Source organism: Mustela lutreola, chromosome 17 (genome assembly GCF_030435805.1).
Source record: "Mustela lutreola isolate mMusLut2 chromosome 17, mMusLut2.pri, whole genome shotgun sequence".
Lineage (NCBI taxonomy): Eukaryota > Metazoa > Chordata > Mammalia > Carnivora > Mustelidae > Mustela > Mustela lutreola.
The window spans coordinates 4,737,792-4,761,690 of NC_081306.1; the positions used below are offsets into that span (position 1 = coordinate 4,737,792).

The 23,899-nt window shown below is 46.1% G+C and overlaps 1 protein-coding gene across 1 annotated transcript in view; it reads left to right on the forward strand.

Annotated features, from left to right (window-relative positions):
• The window catches only part of OTOA (otoancorin), a 62,217-nt gene that overhangs the window by 32,602 nt on the left and 5,716 nt on the right, over positions 1–23,899 (forward strand). Inside the window, exons 18-27 of the mRNA XM_059155219.1 lie at positions 2,246–2,319; positions 4,988–5,123; positions 6,103–6,293; positions 7,434–7,527; positions 9,507–9,636; positions 12,588–12,775; positions 14,457–14,612; positions 20,724–20,866; positions 21,090–21,226; positions 21,777–21,874. Of these exons, the coding sequence (XP_059011202.1) occupies positions 2,246–2,319; positions 4,988–5,123; positions 6,103–6,293; positions 7,434–7,527; positions 9,507–9,636; positions 12,588–12,775; positions 14,457–14,612; positions 20,724–20,866; positions 21,090–21,226; positions 21,777–21,874 (1,347 nt within the window). The remainder of the gene's footprint in view (positions 1–2,245; positions 2,320–4,987; positions 5,124–6,102; positions 6,294–7,433; positions 7,528–9,506; positions 9,637–12,587; positions 12,776–14,456; positions 14,613–20,723; positions 20,867–21,089; positions 21,227–21,776; positions 21,875–23,899) is intronic.

Genomic DNA, 23,899 nt, shown 5'->3' on the forward strand with positions numbered 1-23,899 from the left:
ACAAAAAGGAAAAAAGGAAACTCTGGCAGATGTTGGATGTGTCTATTACCTTGACTGTGTGAGGATGTCCCGGGCATTTGCACATGTCCAGACTCATCACAGTGTATGCATTAGAGGTGCACGTCTTTGCATATCGATAATACCTCAAGAAAGCTATTAAAAAACCCCACAGATTAAAAAAAAAAAGAAACCAACACAGATTGTGGAACCTCACTTGCAATTTCAGGGGTGAAGCCTGATAATGGACATTTCTAACAGCTTTCTGGTGAGAACTGTCGAACTGTGTGAAAAGTCTTGCCCAGGCAGGGAGGAAAGCAAATTATTTCGGTGACCTAGACCCTGGCATGGCAGTCTCCTTTACGCTCATCGAACTGCCCCAGTGGCTGGAGGTCAGACCCACTTTGAGGAAGACGACTGCCATGTTCAAGGAGGAAGAATTGTTCCAGAGCAGAGAGGACCTCTGGACCTTCAAATACCAGTTAATTAGAAAATTTGCTTTTGTTATTTACACTTTTATTGAAAACACATAATTATTATTGACGAACAAAACAATATTTAGAAAGTAAAATATCCCCCCAGTATCCCCTGGAGCAGTGATTCTTGGAGGACTGTTTGGCCATTATCTGGAGACACTTTTGGTTGTCATGCCTAGGGGAGAAGCGTGTAGTGAGTAGAAACTAGGGATGCTGCTCACTTCCTACAATGCAGAGAAAAGCCCCACAGCAAAGGGTTGTCTGAACCCAACATCTTAAAGGTGCTAAGATTTGAGAATCCCTCTTTTTTTTTTTTTTAATTTTATTTATTTGAGAGAGAGAAAGAGAGAGGGAATACTCTAGCAGTGGGGAGGCAGAGAGGGACAAGAAAGCCCCCCCATTGAGCAGGGAGCCCAAGAAGGGGCTCGATCTCTGGACCCAGAGATCATGACCAGAGCCAAAAGCAGCTATTTAACTGACTGGGCCACCAAGTACCCTGAGAGTCCCTCTTAAGGTAACCATGGGGAGAAGTTTGCTAGCGACTTTGAGAGGTTTTTTTGCATATATAAAACGTATTTACATGTAATTTAAAAAACACAAATGACTTCATACTATACACATTGTTCTGTTTAATTTTCTATCACAGGCATGTGTGTGTGTTTTTGTGTGTGTATCTAAAATAGGTCATGGGGCGCCTGGGTGGCTCAGTGGGTTAAGCCTCTGCCTTCGGCTCGGGTCGTGATCCCGGGATCCTGGGATCAAGCCCTGCATTGGGCTCTCTGCTCGGCAGGGAGCCTGCTTCTCCTCTCTCTCTCTGCCTACTTGTGGTCAAATAAAAATAAAATAAAATAAAATAAAATAAAATAAAATAGGTCATGGCCATCATTCCATGTTGACAGATATAAATCTACCTTTTTTTTTTTTTAAGATTATTTATTTATTTATTTGACAGACAGAGATCACAAGCAGGCAGAGAGGCAGGCAGAGAGAGAGAGGAGGAAGCAGGCTCCCCGCTGAGCAGAGAGCCCTATGCGGGCTTCAATCCCAGGACCCTGGGATCATGACCTGAGCCGAAGGCAGAGGCTTTAACCCACTGAGTCACCCAGGCACCCATAAATCTACCTTTTGAAACAAAACAGTTACATAGCCCTCGGTTGTATGGATATACCATAACTGAGCTCACCAATCTCAAACGAAGGGACAGTGAACTTAGATCTCTGCAAAAGATAAACAGAGGTATATTAAAAAATTTTAAGAGTTTTTCTGAGCAAAAATCAAGTGGTTTGGAGTGCTCTGGCAGAGGGAAAAGAATATTATATAGAGAAAGTGCAGATGCAGAGAAAGAAATTATTTGGCGATAGCTTAAAGCCTCATCGGTTCTTGATGATTGGTTGTCGGTATTTTGATATCATAACCTTGAGGTGCTTATGGACTTGGGTTTTGGTGTGCTCACATAGGGCACCATGTCATTAGGGCCACTTTGGTCTGATCGCCTCCTTGTTTAATTAATTTAAATCACACTTTCTTGCAGTAATAAACAAAACAAGGTGAGCATTCTCAGACTTAAATTTTTGTGCTCACCTTGTGATCATCTCAGTGTCCGCATCCCTAAGCTGGGCACAGTAGTGGTACCTCTACCATAGGGTGTTCTATTAAATAATAAATAAACATATATAGGGCCCTTAGAACAGTGCCTGGTCCAGAGAAAGCACAGTCTGTGTTTGCTCTTACAATCATTGGACTAAATTCCTAGAACTGCTTTAATCTTCCAGGTGAATTGTTTGGCGTGGAAATACTGGGAGGTCTCCAGGTCCTCTATGCCACCTTTCCTCCTGGCTGTGCTCCCGTAAGTGAACATTGGCTCCCCTCTCTGGCCCAACAATGAGATCGGGGAGAGTCATCCAAGCCTTCTCACCCCCCGGGGTTTTTGTGAGGAGCCAGAGACAGAGTGCCTTCCAGAATTAAGCCCTTGTGAACCAGGATTTAAATTCTGAGCCCCATGTAGGTATTTCAGACAGAATCTCTTGCTTTTTACCCCTCCTGTTATTTAAAAACCAAAGCCAAAGCAATCCAAGCCTGAGTGAGTGCTGGTGAAGCAGGTCCCATCTGGGCTGACCTCACAGCTGTGCCCAGGCTCAGGGTGATCAGGGCTGATGTGAGTCGTGTGGATTTCTCCTGGCATAGGTAGGCTTCTAGGCGTGGGAGGGGGAGCCCTGCTTTTCAAGCACAGTCTGGATATTCTCTTTGTCTTTATTTCCCTCTTCCTTCTCTTGCTGTTAATTGTCTTCATTTATTAAAAAAATATTCACCAAATATGTACTCTATACTAGTTCTCAAAGATAATTTACTTTTCCCCTCTAAGAGCTTATAGTCTCTGGGAGGGGGAATATACAAATACAAAACCAATTACAATGCCATGTTGGTATTTGGTTGAAGGTGATAGAGCCTTAACTCAAACTGGCTTAGGCAAGAAAAGGCAATTTTGGTTCAGGTAACTGGAAAGTCCTGGGATAGATTTCAGGCATGCAGGCATGGCTTGATCCAGGAGCTCAGTGATCAGCCATGTGTCTTTTTGGCCCTGCTTTCCTTTGTAGGCTTCTGTGCCAGGCAACTTCTTTCTCTATGGTACTCTCTGGCAGATTCAAGGTCCTATCTTCCTGGTTAAGACTTTTTCTTCCCATCCTCAGTGTGTTGTGGGTTTGACTGGGGTCACGGAGTATGGATAACTCTGACTGGCTTAGTTTGGTATTTTACCCCTGGAGCCAAGAATGAAGTGGGGGTCCACCTCAAACCACAAGACTTCAGTGAAGATGGTGATTCTCCAAGAAAGCCAGGTGCTCTTACCATGGGAAAGAGTGATGGGTACAGGGCACAGAAGGGGAACTATCTCTTTCAGACTGGAGAGTCAGAGGAGGCTAACCTGGAGCTCAGAGAATGAGCAGGGGGTTCAGAATTCAAGGTGGACACCTCAGGCAGGGGCACAAGGGATGTTTGGTCCAGCAGTGAGTGGGCAAGGGAAGCGAAGCACTCTGGGGAGCGCATGGTGTGTGTCTGCAGAGTAGCTGGGAGACAGAATGCCAGAGAGGGACAGTCAAATCGGGAAGGGTTGTGCGACACCATAAGGTGTTTCACGTGTATTCCGGGCACAGATCCTGAGATTTATGTTTCAGAGAGATTGTTGCCTCTGTCCCATAGCAGACAGAATACAGGGGGCCTGGCCAGAAGGAGGGAGACATGGAAGCTTATTGCTAGAGCCTGGACCTTGGCATGGTGTTCTAAGACCTGTGTCTTAGAACAGGCTCCCAGTCATTCTCCATTGCAGAGCCCTTTTGTTTTCTTCCTTACTCTTATCACTGGCTGAAATGGCCTGTTTTAGTCACTGGTTTCTGTTGTCTTTAACCTACTAGAATGAAGCATCCCGAGAAGAGGGACCCACCCATCATGCAGTGTTTGTGGTTGTAGCTGGGGCCCAGTACCATGCCTGGCATGCAGTAGATATTTGCTGAACGAATGAAGAGATAACTAAGATAGCAGTACTATGAATGGAGAGGCAACAGTAGATTTAATATTAAGCTGGTAGCAATGACCGATTTGGGGAGAGAGGAAACGAGACACTTGGGATGGCGTAGAGGAGGAAAAACATGCAGAATTTGGTTTTGGAACAGTCTAGTGGTCGTGATGAGTAGGCCATGTGGGTCTAGAGCAGTCTTTCTCAATCTTTGTTTCATTCTTGCCTCCCTAAAGGGAACAATTTAATTTCTCCTGAATAAGAGAATTTACCAGGAATAAGATTTTGTTGAATAGGGTTGAGCTTTAGAGAGTCACAAATCATTGTAATAACTAAGATTTTTTTTTATTTATTTGTTCCCTCTCTCTACCTGAACCAGTTTTTTCCCCTCAGGGGGCCATATTGCCTCTCTTAAGAATACATGGTCAAAAGTTTTGGGGTAGGTGGTTCTGGACTGGAGATGCCAGAATCAGGTATCATTTCTCTTACTTTTTCCTGCTCTCTCCTTGTCTTTATTTCTCCCTTTCTATTTTATTCTCTGTCTTCTTTATCTCTTACTTCTTTTTCTTTTTCTTTCTCTTCATCTCCCCTCAGCCAGTCCGTCCGTCAACATATGTTTATGGAGACCCCATTCTCTGATCAGTGTTACTGCGGGGTAGAAGAGAGGCATGATGGGAAGTCTGTTTCTTGCCCATAGAGGAGGGGCATGGTGGGGGCATCTGTTTCCTCCCCCACAGAGGAGGGGCATGATGGGAAGTCCATTTCCCCACCCATTGAAGATTGGCAGGGTGGGCAGTCTGTTTTCCTGGCCACAGAAGAGGGTAGTGATGGGTAGGAGGCTTGCTCCCTCCTAGGAGGAGCCATAGCATCGCTGGGGAGAACAAACATTTAAAGAACAGCCCTTCTCCCCAGAGGGATAAGCTCTTGGGCATGTGAAGGCTGATTTCAGGGGCAAATGCAGAGCAGCCACTGTTTTCCTCCTGTCATTATTCCCGTCTCTTTCCAGGGCTCACTACCTGGCTTCTGTCCCAGCTTCCCAGTGTGTGCCCTTTCTCATCAGCCTGGGGAAGAGTCAGCTGGACTCCTTGGTTTTAGATTCCCACAAGAAGAATTCAGTCCTTGGGAAGGTACAGCAGTGCCTGGTAAGGAAACTCTTCCTGGGTGACACTCCTGGTGTCCCTTCCTCCCTGAGGGTCTGTGGCCATCCCAGGGAGCTGGCTGGGATCTCAAGCTTGGGGTGATGGCTCCAAGTCTGACTTGTGGGTCTCAAACCTGGCCCTGGGACCCTGGGTGGGATGATGTTGGTCATTGGTTCTGAGAACTGTCATCCTGGGCTTGAATGATGGGGACTGCTCCAGGGGACTCGAGAGATGATGGTACACAGAGTCTTTGATCTAGACTGATCAACACTGGCCTCTGACAGTGATTGGTTATGTGGCTTCTGGCAAGTCATTCCCTTCCCTGAGCCTCAGTCTTCTTATCCCTAAAATGGGTGCAAGAGTTATTGCACAGAGTTATTGAGGGCATGAAATAGGTAACATATTGTTCAGTGCCAAGGCCCAAAGAACACACTGTCTGAGTGTGAATCCTACCTAGGCTTGCCACTGACTAGCAGTTACTTTATCTTTAAAGAGTGGGTGGTATTTGTACTTATCTCTTATAATTACTTTGAAGATGAAGATTAAGACCTGTAAGCTGTTAGGACACGGCCTGGCATGTGTGAAACATTCAAATGTTATCTACTTTTGTCATTTGGAGAAAGCGTTTTAGAGGGTTTTGAGTCCCATACAGATTTTGAGGTGCTGTTTTTATTCTTGCTGTAGTATCATGAGCATGGTTATTGAACTCAGAGCAATGACACCAATGATGACATCAGTCCTCATTTATGGAGGATTTACCACGTGGCACACTCTACCCACACCAGCTCCCTGGTGGGACCTCCTAGCCTTCTGAGGCCTGCCTCCCTGGGGTAAAATCAGACCCTGTGCTGTCTTTTCTAGTCCATGGTAGGGGGGTGATTTAGGTCCTGGAAACACAAGATTGGGGACCGGGATGTGTCATGGAGGGATCACGATCTTGAGTTTGCTGGATCTTCTCATCAGCTCCTCTTGTCGGTTTCAGAACAACTCCATTGCCGACGAGTATGCCGTAGACATCGTGGGGAAACTGCTCTGCCACTTGCCAGCTGCTGTCCTCCACCACGGGGTCTCCGCCCGAGCCTGGGCCACAGCCCTGCACGTGCTCAGAGACTGCCCAGAGCTCAGCCCCGAGCAGAAGGCTGCAGTGAGGCTCAGGCTCCTGGAACAAAGCGGGTGAGGAGGGGCTGGAGCCTGGCCTCCAGGGGTTGGGGGGCCAGAGGGCTGGCCAATGGCGTTTAACCCTGCTGCTCCTGCCTTCCAAACAGAGCGAGTCTCTAGCTAAGGACAAGGTTAGCCGCTTACATTTATTCTAGAAATGTGACCTTTCTTTTTTTGGGCCTCAGATGTCTTATAAAGTGAGAACAACAGTAGTGTCTCTGCAGACCTCACGTGGTTGTCACCAATACATCTTGGTATATATAAGGGCAGGAATTTTGAAAAGACGGCACTTTACAAATGCAAGGAGCTGGCATCTTTATTCTTATGAAATAATAACAACAACAACACTAATAACAATACAGTAATCAAAGTACTGTCAGCTCTGGGTCCGTCGGAGCTCTGGGCAGGGTGGGGGGGCAAGTAATGGGGGGGCAGGCACAGAACTGTTCTTTCTCATGTAGAGTCTCTTGAAGTTGGGGCAGGTATTTGAGTGGGACCTAGCCACCAGTCAGTGGTTCAACAACAAACGTTTCTGGAGTAATTACTGTGTCCTAGGCACATGAGATGTGGACTCGGGAAGCCGACTCCTTGGGTTAAAATTTTGTGTGCATTCTCTCTTGTCTCCATGACCTGGGAAAAGCTCCTTCATCTTTTTGCACTTTAATTTCTACATCTGCGGAATGGGGACAGTAATGGAAGGACAGGCTGTGATGTAAGTGACAGAAATTCAACAATTCAAGCTAACAAAGAAGTGGGAATTTACTGAGATCAGAAACAGAACGTCATGGAAGACTCCAGTGTATATTTCAGGCCTGACCAGATCCGGAGGCTCAAGTGATGTTGTCGGGAGTATGTTCCTCCCAGCTCTGTGCTCCTTGGTGGGGCCTCTGTTCTCTCCACGTGGTAATGGGAATGGCTTCCAATATTCCCTTTCCTGCTGGAGACACCAGGAGTAAGAGGGCTTCTCTAGTCGTTCTAACAAAATTCCCAAGGATGACTTGGCATCCTGCCTGTGCTAGCCTGGGTCTCCTGCCCGTTGTCCAGGTCGGGGAAGTGGGACTGGTATGAAGTCGGTTTGTTCCTGCAAGAAAAGGATGCTGCGAGACAGGGACAAGAACACAGTGTTTCAGTTGACTGCTTATCCTCTCCTCCTAGACTCCCCCAGAACTGGACGGCTGAGACGGCAAAGGACTTGGGACCCTTTCTGATGCTTTTTTCAGAAGAGGAATTAAGCTCTGTTGCCACAAAGGTACCTCTTGTGTTCCATCCTTGGAAGGTGGAAGGGATTTGAAGGCACAGAGAAAGTGTGGTCAGTTGACCACTGGGTTTACTGCCTGTTTGCTTTCTGGAACCTTCCTCCCTGCCTCAGAGGGCTCAGGTGTTTCCAGCTCTGCTCCAGGATGCCCAGGGTTTGGGAAAAGGGAGTAAGGGAGCAGCAAAACCAACTCTGGGCTTTTCACACGGCCTTCGGGGCAGCTGTGCCCAGACTAGATGCTGTAGGCCAGCGACAACCCTGCTGTCCACAAGCTTCCCACATGCAGGCCATGTTTGCACGCCTACACACAACACTGCCATAAACACACGCACACCTATGTCCAGCGTGTGCAGTCACATTTCATCCCAAACCAAATCCTTATGGAGCATTGCCTTTGGGCACACACTTTGTTTGGAGCAGCTCTCCAAAGGTTAGACAGCGTAGCGCTCAGGCTACCTGGAGCTGCTGCTTCTCACCATGAAGGTCTGAAACTCCCGAAGAGGGAGCTCCAAAGTGCAAGTGCAGTTTTCTTTAAGGCCTCCGCCGGGAGACACCATGCTACCATTTTCCATTGGCCAAAGCAAGTCACATGACCAAGCTCAGCCGGGGGGGGGGGGGGGAGCCGGAAGTAGTCTCCTTCCTGCGGAAGTGGAGGGCGGGAGGGAGTAAGGGGTTGCTGGATGACATTCAGGGGGACCGCAAGGCGCATGCCCACACTCTCATCCCTGTACGTGTGTACGCAAGGTGTACGTTGGCCTACGTACGTGCTCAGCGGCACCAGAATACACCGCGGGTCACCCACGTTCACCCCCGGCGTGCATTCCAGCGTCCAGGCGTGGCCGCATCGTCTTCGGGGGTGTCCGGACGTACAGTCCTAGCAGCGGATGCTTGTATATCATATACTTATCTTCTGAAGATCGGTTTTTGAAATCGAAAAAGTTTAATCTCAGTTTTTATAGTTAAATCTCAGACACACAGTGCAGGGTTAAAAAAGGTTAAGTTGCAAAAGCCTGCCTATGGTAGGATATGAAATAAATCTTAGATTTTTTTTCACTATGAAAATGCTATAATGGGGGGCGCCTGGGGGGGCTCAGTGGGTGAAAGCCTCTGCCTTCAGCTCAGGTCATGATCTCGGGGTCCTGGGATCGAGCCCCACGTCGGGCTCTCTGCTCAGTGGGGAGCCTGCTTCCTCCCTCGGCCTGCTTCTCCACCTACTTGTGATCTCTGTCTGTCAAATAAATAAAATTATTAAAAAATACAGAATGGAAAATACCATTCACTCTGCTGTGCATTTTCATTTTTTTAAAAAAAAGATTTTATTTATTTATTTATTTATTTGACAGACAGAAATCACAAGTAGGCAGAGAGGCAGGCAGAGAGGAGTGGGGGGAGGGAAGCAGGCTCCCCGCTGAGCAGAGAGCCCCGATTCGGGGCTCCATCCCAGGGCCCTGAGATCATGACCTGAGCCAAAGGCAGAGATTTTAACCCACTGAGCCACCCAGGGACCCCAAGTTTAGTGAAAGTTTAAAAACAATGCCAGACCAAAACAGGGTAGGCTCCCCTGCATTTCTGATAGATCTTACCAGGTTGCTCCGGTAATTCTGCACCATTTAACCGTCTCACAGAAGAGCAAACATACACATTTACTGCATTTTGCTCAGCATTAAACCTTATCGCTTCATCTTATTTTTAAGCGTTATCACTTTCTTTTATTTTTGGTAATCGGATGGGTGAAAAACAATAAGTACTCGAGCTATCGAACGTTTATTGGATTGCTAATGGGGTTAAGAATTATTTTGGATGATTCTTTATGGAGACCGAATTAGTTGGGCTCGGGGATAAATTTAAAGAATAAGCTGCTATAGAAGAAACACAACCCCTGAGGGACCAAGTAGTATCACAGTGTAAATCTGTGTTTAATGTCCTTTAATTATTATGTGTTCCTCCTCCGGCCTCTTCTTTCCTGCACACAGTTTCCTGATATCCTTCAGCAGACAGTGTCCAAGACAGCCGGGACCTTGCCCCCGCAAGGATTCCTCCGGGCTGTCTTTGAATCTCTCCGGAACAGCAGGGAGAAGAGCCCCAGCTCGGCCCCCAGCCCCGGTGAGTGTTTCCGGGGTGTCTCAGCCGGAGCCAGGGCAGTGGTCTTTGGCCGAATCCCTGACATCCAGAGGGCTCCTTTGTCCAGGGGGCTGCATGCAAAGTGGGCAGAGCAGCAGCATGGCAGAAAGCCACGAGCCAAAGAATGACCCCTGTAGTAAAGGAATTTGGAAACCGTCTTGGGCTCCTTACCCAGGCCAGTCACTTAAATGGGGATCACATGTGGCAACAAACATTTCAAAAGAATTGACTTAAAGGGTATATATAGATGGCTGAGTGCCAGTGTTTTGCAGGGCTGGGGCCAGGCTGTGAAGCCTGGGTCTGTTGCTTACTGGCCGTGGGACTTTGGGTAAGCCCTTTAACCTCTCTGTGCCTCAGTGTTCATCCTCCCCGTAAGATGGGGAGAATGAGAGTCCTTACCTCCTTAGGTTGTCACGAGGGTTAGTGGACTGGAACCTGTCAGGCTGTTCACAACAGTGCCCGGGCAATGTAGGAAGTGCTCCAGAGGTGTTCGCTGTGTTTATGACTTTCATGCACCCACTGAGCACAGACCTGTGCCAAGCAGGCAGAGACGAGGTTAATCAGACCCAATAATAATTATAAGACTAATAGCTGGCAGCCGGTGCTTGCTTTCTGTCCTGCCAAAATAATTATGGAGTACTGAGCGTGTGGACAAAAACAAAAATCCCTGTGCTCGCAGAGGACAAGGGGCTGGGCCGTGGGGGCAGGTACCCAGCAGTAAATCACACACACACAGTAAAAGATGTCGTTTTTTTGTGGGATGATAAGTGCCAAGAAGGAAAATAAAGCCAGGCAAGGAGAGGGTCAGTGAGTGGAGATGGGGGTGGGGAGTTATAATTTGCAAAAAGAACTGTGGAAGTGGGTTTTGCTGAGAAGGGGACATTTCAGGAAAGCCCCAGGGAGCGCGGGGGCGGACTGTGTGGACATGCGGCGTCGGAGTCTTCCAGGCAAATGGAAGTGTAACAGGAACAGAACGGAACGGGGCGTGAGAGACATTGTGGCTGGACTGCATGAGAGACAGGGCCCTGTAGGGATTTATGAAGGAAGTCCGAAGGACTTTCTTTGTCTTTGTCTTTTGGTTGGGGTTTCACGGAAGCACCAAGCAAAGAAGTGTCACAGTCTGATTCATGTTGATCTTGGGCGGTCCTCTCTCCATGTACTTCTGTCCTGGGCTTGCTCCCATTTTCTTGACAAGGGAAACTGAGGTGTAGAGAGAGAGAAAGAGGCTTGGCCAAAGTCATGGAGTGAGCAATGCAGCTCTGGGATTGGTACCCAGAGCTGGCGATGATTGCCACTCGCTCCTCCTGCCCTCACAGCCCAGCGGTGCACTCGTCACATGGCAGGTGTCCTGCTCTGTGCATGTGGGTGTGCAGAAGGGAGACCCGTCACACTCTGGGGAGGACGCTCTGCCATGACTGCATCCCTGGAGTTTTCTTTCGTGGTTCTGGGTACTCATTACTGCTGTGCTTGTAGTAATTAATGGCGTAGCAGAATGACTGGTTGGTTTCATTTTAATTTGTGTGTGTGTGTGTGTGTGTGTGTGTGTGTATTCATTTAACAAATACTTGCTAAATACCTACTATGTGCCAGGCAGGGACCACAGCAGGAAAAGGCCAAGTTCCTGCCGCATGGTATAACCATTTGGTTCCTCTCTAATTCTAATTCACTGGATCCCGTTTTCATTGGAAAGTCGGGTGGAGTAGGGTTGTGTCTTTTGTGGTAAAAATGCTTGAGGACCACATGTGGCGACCTGGGTTTGGTCTGCTTTCACCTCCTGGAGTCCAGTGAGTTGCCGCTGAGAGGCAGTGAGGAAGGAGTGGTCACGGCTTGGGCGTGGTCTGGCTGGGGGGTGCTGGTCATTTTGTGCTCCTCAGGGGTGGACCGCCGCTAAGACAGGAGAGCCAGGATTGCTCTTTGGATGAGGAGCTTTGAGTTCTCTCCCAGTGGAGCAACAAGGGAGAAATATCAAATTCGTGTGTTGATGATGTTAACTGGTTTAACCACGTTGAGATTCAACTCGGTCAAAGACTGAAATGGATGGGTTTCTCCGGTTGCCAGACCCATTTCTCCTCTTTCCCAGGAAGTGGGAAGGGCATAGCCCCCACGATGCCAAATCATTCTTCCTTCCCACACTTGAAGATTTTATTTATTTACTTGAGAGAGAGCATGCCCAAGCATGCACACACACACACACACACACACACACACCTGTGGGATAGAGAAACAGAGGGAGAGGGAGAAGCAGACTCCCTGCTGAGCATGGAGCCCGACGGATGTGGGACTCGATCCCAGGACCCCAGGATCATGACTCGAGCCAAAGGCAGACGTTTAACAGACTGACCCACTCAGGCATTCCACCCTTACCACATTCTTTTTTTCCTTGTGATTCTGGAAGCCTTAACTTTGGGTTGCAAATAAATGCCTGAGGTGGCAGCTGCTGGTAACATAACTAACAAAGATAGCTAGCAAGTATTGAGTGCTTACTGTATACCTGGTATTATTCTAAGTGCTTCATATATAATAATAATACATTTAATCCTTCCAAAAATTTGATGAGATAATTCTGTCCTCATTTTATTGACGAGGGAACTGAGGCAGAGAAGGGTTAAAGAGCTTTGGATGTGAATCTGAAAACCAGAACTGTTCACCGCCAGCTCTCATTGTCCTCCAGGCAATTTGGAGCCCCACTGTAGTGCTGCAGAGCTCCTACTATGTGCATGCATGTGGCCTCCCAAAAGTTTGGCATTTCCGTGATTTTGTAATTAGCAAGAAGTGCTGGAAGTGGGATTCAAGCTTCCCCCGCGACCCTGCTCTCAGTGTCTGTGCTGTGCTGCCCCTCCTGGGTAAATCTACCCAGACAAGGAGATTACTCATTTCAGTAAAGACTAACATTCCCTGAAGCTCTCTTCCCTCTGTTCCTCCCCGTTCTTGAGGTTGCCATGGAGTCACGGCTCCTTCTTCTGGTGACATCCTAAAGTTGGCGGAAGCCAATGCCTGCTGGGCCCCCGCCGACTTGCTCTGCATGGAGGAATCCACGTTCATCCGGAACGTGGAGCTTCTGGGGGCCGTCAGGGGTTTCAGGCCGCCTCAGCTGATGACCCTGAAGGAGAAGGCTGTACAGGTAAAGCCCACCTCAGGGAGGGAGCATTCAAGAGAGGGAAAACCCCAGCATGACGGTCCCAGCACTTCCGTGCACGGAGCCCACCGCAGGGAGTTTTCACGGGTGCAGCAGTTTCTCCCCATCATCACCTGGGTGTCATAAGTGTGTGCTCCGCATCTGAGAATTTTCTCGTTCCTCCCTCTCGGGCTGTGGCAGAGAACAGAGATGTGTCTTGGCATCTCATGGACACTGAGTAGAAGTTCTGTGGTTGTTCTGGTGCCCCTGACTGAGACAGTTTCCAGGGCTGGTGTCTTGTCTTTCTCCGCTCGGAGAACCGCAATTGCCGCTTACAGCAGGTTTTCTCAGAATCCTTTGGAAACGTGTGGAAAACAGCAGAAAGGAGTAAAAAGGGGACTACAAGCCTTTTTTTCCATCTTTATAAATTTCCCTTTGAGTGGCTTGTTTCAGCCATTTGAATAGTTGTAGAGTATCTGGTTATCCCTGTGGGATTAAGACAGTAAGTTCCTTTTATAACTCATTTTTATATAAAGGACCCAAGTTTATTGTAGAAAAGTTAGAAAACAATAAAGAAAATCTTTCATAATCTTCTACCCAGAGATAAGCACTGTTAAGATTTTGATATAATCACCTGAATTTCCCCAGACTTCTGTGTATATTGTATCAGATGTATTTATATATTTCATGTATACTCACATACATGTTAGAAAAATATAGTGTCATGCCTACCCCTATTCAGTAACTTGCTGTCTACACCCAACAGTATAAACACATATTTTTCCATATCAGAAATATAAATTTATATCATTTTATAGCATTTTAAACAGTCGTGTATTTCATTTTATGATTGGTACCTTTTTTCTGGTCCTTGTTTATTGAGCAATTATTATTGAGCAAATTGGTAGACTTTTAGGTTGCTTATATGTTTTTAATGCCTCAGGGTACCTATTTGTACATATTTTGGGGGGGCATTTATCTCATTATTTACTTAGGCTAGATTCCCTGAGGTGGAATTCTGGGGTCAAGTCATACAAGTATCTTTTTTTTTTTTTAAAGATTATTTATTTATTTATTTATTTGACAGAGATTACAAGTAGTCAGAGAGGCAGGCAGAGAGAGAGGAGGAAGCAGGCTCCCTGCAGAGCAGAGAGCCTGATGTGGGGCTCCATCCCAGGACCCTGAGATCATGACCGGAGCTGAAGGCAGAGGCTTAACCCACTGAGCCACCCAGGCACCCCAAGGCATACAAATATCTTAAGAACTATTGATACACATAACCAAATTCCCCTCCAAAAAACATCTTCCCCCACATCCCTTGATGTCATTGTCCTTGTCATCTTAGGTGAAACCTTAGTCCACTGGCCAGGGATCCTTTATGGGGCCAAATCAAAATGAGGGCCAAGAAATCAGACCAATAAAGTCCCATGATATAAAGTTGTTCTGTTTGTGTGTTTTGTATGTATGTATATATATGTTCATGTAGATGTATGTATGTGTATATACATGTATGTATGTACATATATGTATGTATATATTAAAGCTAATGCAGTTGTCTTTTTCTTATTGATTTATAAGAGAACTTTATATATTAAAGAGCTTTACCCTACATCTGTTTAAAATACTATTAGTAATGGTCAGTCTAATCTGGATTTTTTGGATTTTTTTTTTTTTTTTTCATTTGAAGGTTTGGGACATGCCTTCTTACTGGAAAGAATACCATATCGCCTCGCTGGGGCGCATTGCTCTGGCTCTTAATGAGAGTGAGCTGGAGCAGCTGGATCTCAGCTCCATCGACACTGTGGCTTCCCTAAGCTGGCAGACAGAATGGACGCCAGGACAGGTGGGTAGATGCTGGTTGATCTTTTAAATATTCCATTTCTTTCTTAATTTTGCATGTATTTTCCTTTATGTCCTGGAACATACAGTATTTGTAATAGCTGCTTTAAAATCTTTGCTGCTAATTCTGTCATCAGTTATTTCTGAGTCTGTTTCTGTGGGCTAAGTTTTATCTTAGTCACGGGTTATGTATTTTTATTTCATATGCAAGGCTGGTAATTTTGACTGGTTAATGGACATTGCAAATTTTACATTTTTTGATTTAGTTGTACTCCTTTGATGGATATTGGGTTTTGTTCTGGCACTCATTCATTCATTCATTTATATGTTTTTAAACATTTTTTAAAATTTAAATTCAATTAATTAGGGATGCCTGGGTGGCTCAGTTGGTTAAATGTCTGCCTTCAGCTCAGGTCTTGATCCCAGGGTCCTGGGATCCAGTCCCACATTGGTCTCCATGCTCCGTGGGGAACCTGCTTCTCCCTTTGCCTCTGCTCTAACCCTCCCTCTCTCTCTCTCCAAAGAATAAATAAATCTTTAAAAATAAATAAATTCAATTAATTAACATATAATGTATTACTGGTTTCAGAGGTAGAGGTCAGTTATTCATCAGTCTTAATTTTTTTTTTTAAAGATTTTATTTATTTGACAGAGATCACAAGTAGGCAGAGAGGTAGGACCCCTCTGTTCTGGCTGGTGGGCATATGTTCTCTCTCCAACTCCATATGGGCTCTGAGAATTGTTCAGCCTATCGCTTTCTGAAGCTCCTTCCTGATACTTAATGTGGATTTTCCTCTTGGTCTGTGTAGAGAGGTCAGTGCTCAGCCAGAGAGGGAAGACCTCTCTTTCTCTTCTGCCAAGTTTCTCTTCTGTTGTTCTCTTTCTCTGAAGTTTCTTACTCTCCAGTACTTTCCCCCACAGATTACAGGTGCCCTGGCCTCTCTGACTTTGGGTCTCTATGTTCTCAGCTCGGCTGGACCCCTGGGTTTGTTTGGGTGCCGTTTCCTGCTCCCTGGCCTGAAAAGTGCTTCTGGGCAGGAAGCAGGGGCAATTTTCAGGCCTTCCTTATTTATGTTCCCACTGTCAGGATCGTAGTCCTGTGTTCTCCATTTTCCAGGGTCTGAATATCATCGTTTCATAGATCTTGTTCCGAATTCTCATTGCTTAGGAGATTGGTTTCCGTGTCAGTTAATCCCTCTCCTGCGTTAAAGAAGTTCTTTCCAGAATTTAATTGTTTCTTTCGACTGGGAGGGATGTTAACCTGCCGTATTGCTAGAAAGGAGGGTCTTGGCTGCTCCACGGTGTCTTCCGGGTCAGGCAGCCCTCCCTCGGTGGCCATTTTCAACACTGGCTTTACATATTATCTCATCCGCATCCTCATAAAAAAAAAAAAAAGTGCCCCTCTTGCGTGCATTTTTGAAAAAGTCCCAGTGTTGACTCCATTTATACCATTACCACCCCCAGCAGTGACTGTGGTCAGGAGTAGACTACGTCGGCTGGCCAGGCGTGCGTGAGGGAGTGGGGTCCATCTCAGCATGACCCTATGAACTGACAGTGGGGAATTGGGAGGTGGGGAGGCTGCTTAAGGCCCCAAAAGACGTCCGTGCCCCAATCCCTGCGGGCTTTGAAGATGTTTCCTTATGTGGCAAAGGGATTTTACAGATCTGATTAATGTAAGCCTCTTGAGATGGGACAGTTCTCTTCATGAGTCCAGCGTAATCACAGGGGTCCTCAGGAGAAGGAGACAGGTGGCCATGTGACAAGAGAAGCAGAAGGACACTGAGAAAGAGTCCAAGGCACTAGGCTGCTGATTCTGAAGATGGAAGATGTGGCCCCAGGCAGCCTCTGGAAGCTAGAAAAATCGAGGAGATAAATCCTCTCTAGAGCCTCCAGAAGGAGCGCACCCTGCCGATCCATTTTAGGACTCAGGACCTTCTAAAACTGTAAGGGAATAAATCTGTGTTGTGTTAAGCCACCGAATTTACGGTGGTTTCACTTGTCACAGAAGCAAGGGGAAACAAATACAGGACGGTTCGCCCAAAGAAGAGCATGGTGTTCTCAAACAACGGCGGGACGGGTGCTGGGCAGGCAAAACCGATGCACGTCCCCTGGTCACATGAGGTTTTCAGAGTCGGGATTGCCAGGTCCCCTAACTCTGAGTGGCACCATTCAAACACAGCACGATGTGAATTGTACCCACCGCCTGGCAGCATGGAGAACCCTGGCCATGAGGATCGCCAGAGTCCATACACGTGAAACGTTTTGAACAATGCCTGGCACATAAGTATTCAGTGAAAAGTAAGTGTTTTCATTGTGGTGGTGGCTGATGCCATCGTCATCGTCACAATCACCACCACATTTCCTCTCTCTGGTGTCTCGCCTCGTTTGGGGTAGATGGTCTAAACTCAGCAATCTGAGGTTCATGCCCTCCTGACATTCGATAATGACGGATCTTGACTGTTTGAGAAGTGCCCTGTCACCCTTCGGATATTAAAATCCTTCTAGTCACAGTCTGGGAGAAAACGGAAAAAATATATCCAGCACAGGAACCAGAGCTCCCTCTCTCCCTTTGCAACAATTTTAATTCCCATAGATGCCAGTGAGATTTATCAATATGTTTGAAGAGGATATGAAAACCTAACATTTGCATATATCATTTGCAGTCACTTCCTCAACTTTCGCTCCCAATCAAACCCTTAAATGCATGTTTCTAGATTAATAGTCAGACCTGGTGGAACCACATTAACAGAGTTCAGTTTAAAAACCAATATAAGGGGAGAAAAAACTATTAGAGAAGCCAGAGGGATGAACAGAGAAATTGAAATCTTACAGCTATTCATTTTCCAGAGGGTTAATATTGCCTAAAAGTGTTAGTATTAATTGTCTTGGAATCATTACAGATACACTGGTCCAGTCATTCGAGTAAATATATTTTGGCTTATCACCTTGCAGGCTGAGCTTGCATTTTCCAGGTTTCAGTGGCAAGGACAATTGAATACCACATCTTCAAAGTAATTTTATTTGAATTGTATTTTCGCACTTTCATTTTAAAATGGGCATGCCTGATGGTCGGGGAGCACGGATTGTTATGAACCAACTAGTGAAACCTGATTGTGAAGCCTTAATAGGAAAAGTTCAAAAGCGACCTCCAATCTCTCTCTTTCTTCTCTTCATACCCAAACGTCTTCGCTAAGTGCACAGGCTCTGGAGTCGGAACGCCTGGGTTTTCATCCTAGCACAGTCATTTGCCAGCTGAGTAGCAGAGGTTTACTTTACCTCTCTGGGCCTCAGCTTCCTCATCCGTGAGAACGAGAATAATATAATACTTCGCAGGGTTGGGTCGCCCAGGTGGCTCAGTCGGGTAAGCGTTTGTCTTTGGCTCAGGTCCTGCGATCTAGGCCCACATTGCCTCATTGGGCTCCTTGCTCAGCGGGGAGCCTGCTTCTCCCTCTGCTGCTGCTCCCCATCCTTCTGCTCCCTCTCTCTTTCTCCCTGACCAAAAAAACAAAGTTAAAAAAAATATTTCACAGGGTAGTTGTGAAGGCTAGATGAGTGCTGGTCCGTGCAAAAAGTCAGTAAATATCAGGTATTATTATTTTGGATGTACACTCCCATTCGGACACCTTGAACTCTGAGTGTGGTATTACTGAAACTCCCCTGTGGAGCCTGCGAGTTTTGTAATCACTGAGAGCAATTTGGTAAAGACACTGATCAGTCTGATTTGCAGAAACAGGAAATCTCCCTGAAGCCAATCCATCCTGGGAAAGCAGCAATCTGATGCTATTTCAAAAGAGCATATATATTGCCTACAACTGCTTCAGATCACTGACTCAGAAATTCACTCATTCATTTAAAAAGTCCTTATCGGGGGGCGCCTGGGTGGCTCAGTGGGTTAAGCCTCTGCCTTCGGCTCAGGTCGTAATCTCAGGGTCCTGGGATCGAGCCCTGCATCGGGCTCTCTGCTCAGCAGGGAGCCTGCTCCCTCTTTATCTCTGCCTGCCTCTCTGTCTACTTGTGATCTCTCTCTCTCTCTGTCAGATAAATAAATAAATATTTTTAAAGTCCTAATTGGACTAAACTGTGTGCCAGCCTTCGTGCCAAGTGGTAGGGATACGATGGTGAACTAGCTGGGTATGTTGTGGGTCTCTGGGGATTCTCCTTGGTGATACAAGACCAAAAAAGGGAGAACAGTGAAAAATGTTTTAAAACTGTGATAATTGATAACAGAAAACGGACAAAGTGTTCATAGAACTAAGGAGGGAGGCTGTCTGAAGTCTGGGAATCAGGCAGTCTTCTCTGGAGCGATAGCATTTCGACAGACCTGGGGGACGGGAAGGCAATGGATGAAAAACGGAAAATCAGTGCAGCATTTCGCAATCTTTGCCACCACTTTCTCAGCACTGTAATGGTTCTAACTGTGTGATCGGATGAACCGATGGTAAGAGGAGATGGGAAGGCGCACTGTATCCTTGTGACCCTCCTTCCAATTCAGATGTTTGTCTTTGGATGACTCCTTCCCAGCTTTGGGAAGCATTTGGGGAGCACGGATTGTTGGACTTGCCACTATGAGCACTGAGGGATCCAGACTTTATTCCACAGCTCATCTCTGAAGAATTGACTTGAATCCTTCCTCAGGTCCAACATCGGTAGGTCAAATGAATCAGGGTTCATTGCGTTCCAAGTGGCAGAAAAACCAACTCAAAGTGGCTGGACCAGGCAAAGAAATTTATTGGCTCCTGTAACTGCAAAGTTCACGTGTAGAGTTCAGGTATGGTTGGATCCAGAGTCTTCGTCACTGTGGTCAAGGATCTGTCTCTCACCATTTTTTTGATCCTGCTTTCCTTTGTGCTGGCTTCAGTCAGAGGCAGGCTCTTTCCATATGGTGAATTTTAGCAGATCTAGGTGATTATGCTTCCAAGGTCCAGTCCACAGTAAAGAATGTTGTCCTTCCAGAGAATGAAGACTGTCTTATTCCCCTGTACCAATGAGGACATCCTTAATCATTCCATCCAAAGTCCATGTTGGTTTGGACTGGATCCCAGGCCCAATCTAGAGCAAATCATGGCAGCCAGGCCAAGAGATGACTTCAGACTAGTCAGGACTGGGCCAAACATTGCATCACCCCTGGAACTCAGAAGGCAGTTAGCTCCACCTGGACCACATGAAGTAAGAGTGTGGGAAGGGAAACTCTCCAGGGAAAGTCATGAGCAATGAATGGCTACTGTGCAAGAATTTCAGGGACCCTACCCAACAACCCCCTTAAATTAAAGCTCACTGATTAAATCCCTTGGTGGTTTTCAATACCAAAGGATTTGTGATACTATTCTCTGAAATTGAAGAGAGAAGGATAAGTCTATCAATGTAGGACTTTACAGAAAGGAAAATTCACTGGGGCTGAGCTCATCAGGGAAGACCAGGAAGAAGGTGACATTTGACTCAGAACCCCCAGCCCCCCAATAAAAAGATGGTTGGATTTTGACAGATGGAGGGATTGATTTGAGCAAAGGCAAAAAAGCGAGCTATTAAAAGGTTTTGTCAGAAAGTTCTGAAAACTTACGGTGCCTGGGGGGCTCAGGTTATGATCCTAGGGTCCTAGGATCAAGTCCTGCATTGGGCTCCCTACTCAGAGGGAGAGACTACTTCTCCTGCTCCCTCTGCTGTCTCCCTCTGTCCTCCTTGTGCTCTCTGGCATTCTCTCTCTCTCTCTGTCAAATAAATAAATAAAATAAAAAGTTCTGAAAACATGCTGAAATAATTTGGATCCTGATGCGGGAGAACTTAAATGAGCAAACTATCTGAAGGTCATGAGTGACTGAAGAAAATATGCTAGCGACATAGACATGGGATACGGTTCCTTTAGTGCTGGTGGAGGGTATGAGAGTTTCACTGCCGAAACACTCCTCTGTGGATGAGGAGACATACTCACGAGAAGCAGCACCTTAGGGACATGAACACGGAGGCAGGGGCTAGGATAGTTTGGAATGGGGGGGTGTGTCCAGAGTAGAAAATGGGGGATTGGTTGGTAGACTCTGGCTATAGCTCAATTATCCCCTCAAGCCTTAGGGTTTTCATCATCCCTGGATAGTTCCTCTGTTACTCTCCCTTATTGTTCTAGGCTAGATCCATCCTGCAAGGATTCCTGGAGGATTCAGGCTACAGTATCCAGGATCTGAAGAGCTTCCATCTACTAGGACTTGGTACAACCCTGTGTGCTATGAACGCCACCGAAATCTCACTCATAAAGATCTCAGAATTCAGGTAACCAACTCAGTAGTGGTCAAAATGGTAAATGGTTGATTGGCCAGTCCATTCATTTAGCAAGATGTCTTTTCCTTCCTGATGTTTTGCCACCTTTCTGGGTTAAGATAAAGAGTAGAATCAGCTGAATCCGTTCTGGATGCTGAGCCGACCTACCTTCTGCACAACCCGTCGTGTCTGGAGAGCCTCCCAGGCTCACTCTGTACCCTTCCCTCTTAACCAGGGCGGTGGTGGCCAGAATCGGGACCCTGCTCTGCAGCACCCACGTCTTGGCCGAGTTTAAGAGGAAGGCAGAAGTTGTATTTGGGGATCCCACCGAGTGGTCCAGCTCTGTCCTGCAGGAGCTCGGGACAATGGCAGGTGAGAGCATACCTCCTCTCCCTTTCCAACCTGAAATCTGGGGACAAAAGCAAAAAAACAAAACAAAAAAACCAAAAAATAATAATAACAATAAAAGAATGCTTGGCTGTATGTAGTGAACATCTCTAAAGTTACAGCCGAATCTAGATTTGTGACCGGAGGCTGCAGATGGGGAGCTCCACAAATCTCTTTCAGCAAGCTCTCTCGGGGTTCTTGGTTCTTGCGCACACTCAAGTGGTTTAGGATGTGATTTAACTGACTTCTAAATAGTTTTATACACAATCTGAAATTGCATAAAGTGAAGGTCCTTCTGGGCGTACTTTTCATTGGAGGAGACCAATCAGGGCTAATGCGACCCACTTTTATTATTATTTTTTTTAATCAGGAGTTGATTAAGGAAGTTGATTCTCTGGTGTGATTTTCAAGGCTTTTTGTAAGGACTAACGCTTGCCTAGAACACACAGATCTGCACATTATGCAGCACCATTAATAAAACAAGTGGGGTTCCGATGGCTTGATCTAAACCCTCGTGATTCCTTTTTCTCCCCAGCTGGATTAACTAAGGAAGAGCTCCAAATGCTGGACAAGGATTTGATGCCGTATTTCCAGCCATCAGCAATCAAATGCCTTCCTGATGAGATATTCAAAGTAGGTACTTGGTTCTTCAAGGAGAATAGGAGCTTGACCCCATTTCCGATCACATCGGGGAACAGATGGCAGGCCTTGGATTCTAGAGGCTTGCAAACAGATTTCTGCTGATAGGGCCAGAAGAGAGAGGCATGCCAACAATGAATGGGTCACAAGATAATTTTTGGTTTAAAAACTTTTTTTTCCCCTTAAATTTTTATGTTTTAATTTGTATTTATTTTTATGGTTGTCCTCTCTTTATAGCAAGGTATTGATTTTCTATTTATGATGGTATGACAGTCTCATATTTCTTTGTCTAAAACCCTTGGGGACAAATACATTTCAGAATTCAGAATTTTCCAGATTTTAAAAAGATCACTCTGTGAATCTCCTGTATGTAATTTAACACCCCCAGCAGGGTCTGGGGAAGCACATTATACATTAATATTTCTATGAAGAAGTCAATGATGCCACACTAATTGAACTAAATAGAGACTACAAATGGCCTTATATCATTTCAAGGTTTTGCAGGCAAATAAGTTTGTCTTCAACTTTGGGAAAAACATTCAATTTTAAGCTTTTTTTTGGGCTTCAGAATGGCTGATCAGGGATTATGGACCTGTATAACATTTCCTTTTTAAATAAATTGAAGTAGGGGCACCTGGGTTGCTCAGTGGGTTGAAGCCTCTGCCTTTGGCTCAGGTCATGATCCCAGGGTCCTGGGATCAAGCCCCGCATCGGGCTCTCTGCTCAGCGGGGAGCCTGCTTCCTCCTTTCTCTCTGCCTGCCTCTCTGCCTACTTGTGAACTGTCTGTCAAATAAATAAATAAAATCTTTTTAAAAAATTGAAGTAAAAATATTCTAGTTGATTTAAAGAAAAGCATTGAGAAAACCTCAACAGGACAGGTGAGAAACGACTATGGAAGAAATTGAGGAGGAGGCATTAGATCCACTGAGGTTAGGGAAGCAGGGTGGTCTTTGGGGCTTGCTGTCTCTGGGGCCCCATACAAGCTTCGGGGAGTGTTTGGTGGGGACAGCCTGCTCTGATGAGGAGTGGCCCTGGTGTTCTCGCTTGCTGGGCAACTTGGAAATAAATTCTATCCACCACAACTGTGGAAGACACACAAATGAGGTCGGACAGACTCCTATGATGCCACATCCCTGGTTCATTTCAAGACCAATAGCCGACCTTGAATGACTTCACAACACAGGACAGTTTCCAGCACAGAGCAGGTGAAATAGCTGTTTGGGGGAGAAATAAACAGTAGTCCTGAAGGCTACAGGACCTCCCCACAGGGGGTTTCTGCAAGAACAGCGGAAGCTTGGTTCTGGATGCTGGCATGTTGCCAAGCACTTTCCCCCTGTCTTGTTTGGAGCACTCTGTGGTGGTTTCCTTGTTTGGGGATTTGTCTTTCTCAGAAACTCCTAGGTGTACCTGGGGACGCACTGGTGAAGGTGTATAACCTCGTGCCTGTAGTTGAGGAGTAACATGAGACAGCAGAACCTGAGGTGAATAAGCTGAGCCCTGACTAAGTGTGGAAGCTGCTGCTTATCTCCAGCACACCCAGGCAGGGTGGCAATGTGGGCTCAATATTGCTGGATCTTCCTTTTATTTTTTTACTATTATTTTATGTAAGATTACAGAGCTCTCCATTTTCCTATGAAACCTGCTAATAATTAAATGTTGGTGACCACTTCGAATTTTTTAAAAATTTATTTTAATGTTATTTTTAAAAGATTTTTATTTATTTATTTTTTCGACAGAGATCACAAATAGGCAGAGAGGCAGGCAGAGGGAGAGAGAGAGGGGGAAGCAGGCTCCCCATCAAGCAGAGAGCCCTATGTGGAGCCCAGGACCCTGAGATCGTGACCTGAGCTGCAGGCAGAGGCTTAACCCACTGAGCTGCTCAGGCGCCCATGAATTTATTTATTTTTATTATTTTTTAGATTATTTTTATTTTTAAAACACAGTCCAATAGGCTTAGAGGTTCCATCTAGTTGCAAGGCAGTTGCATTGGAAAAACAGGCAATTTGTAGAATACAGAC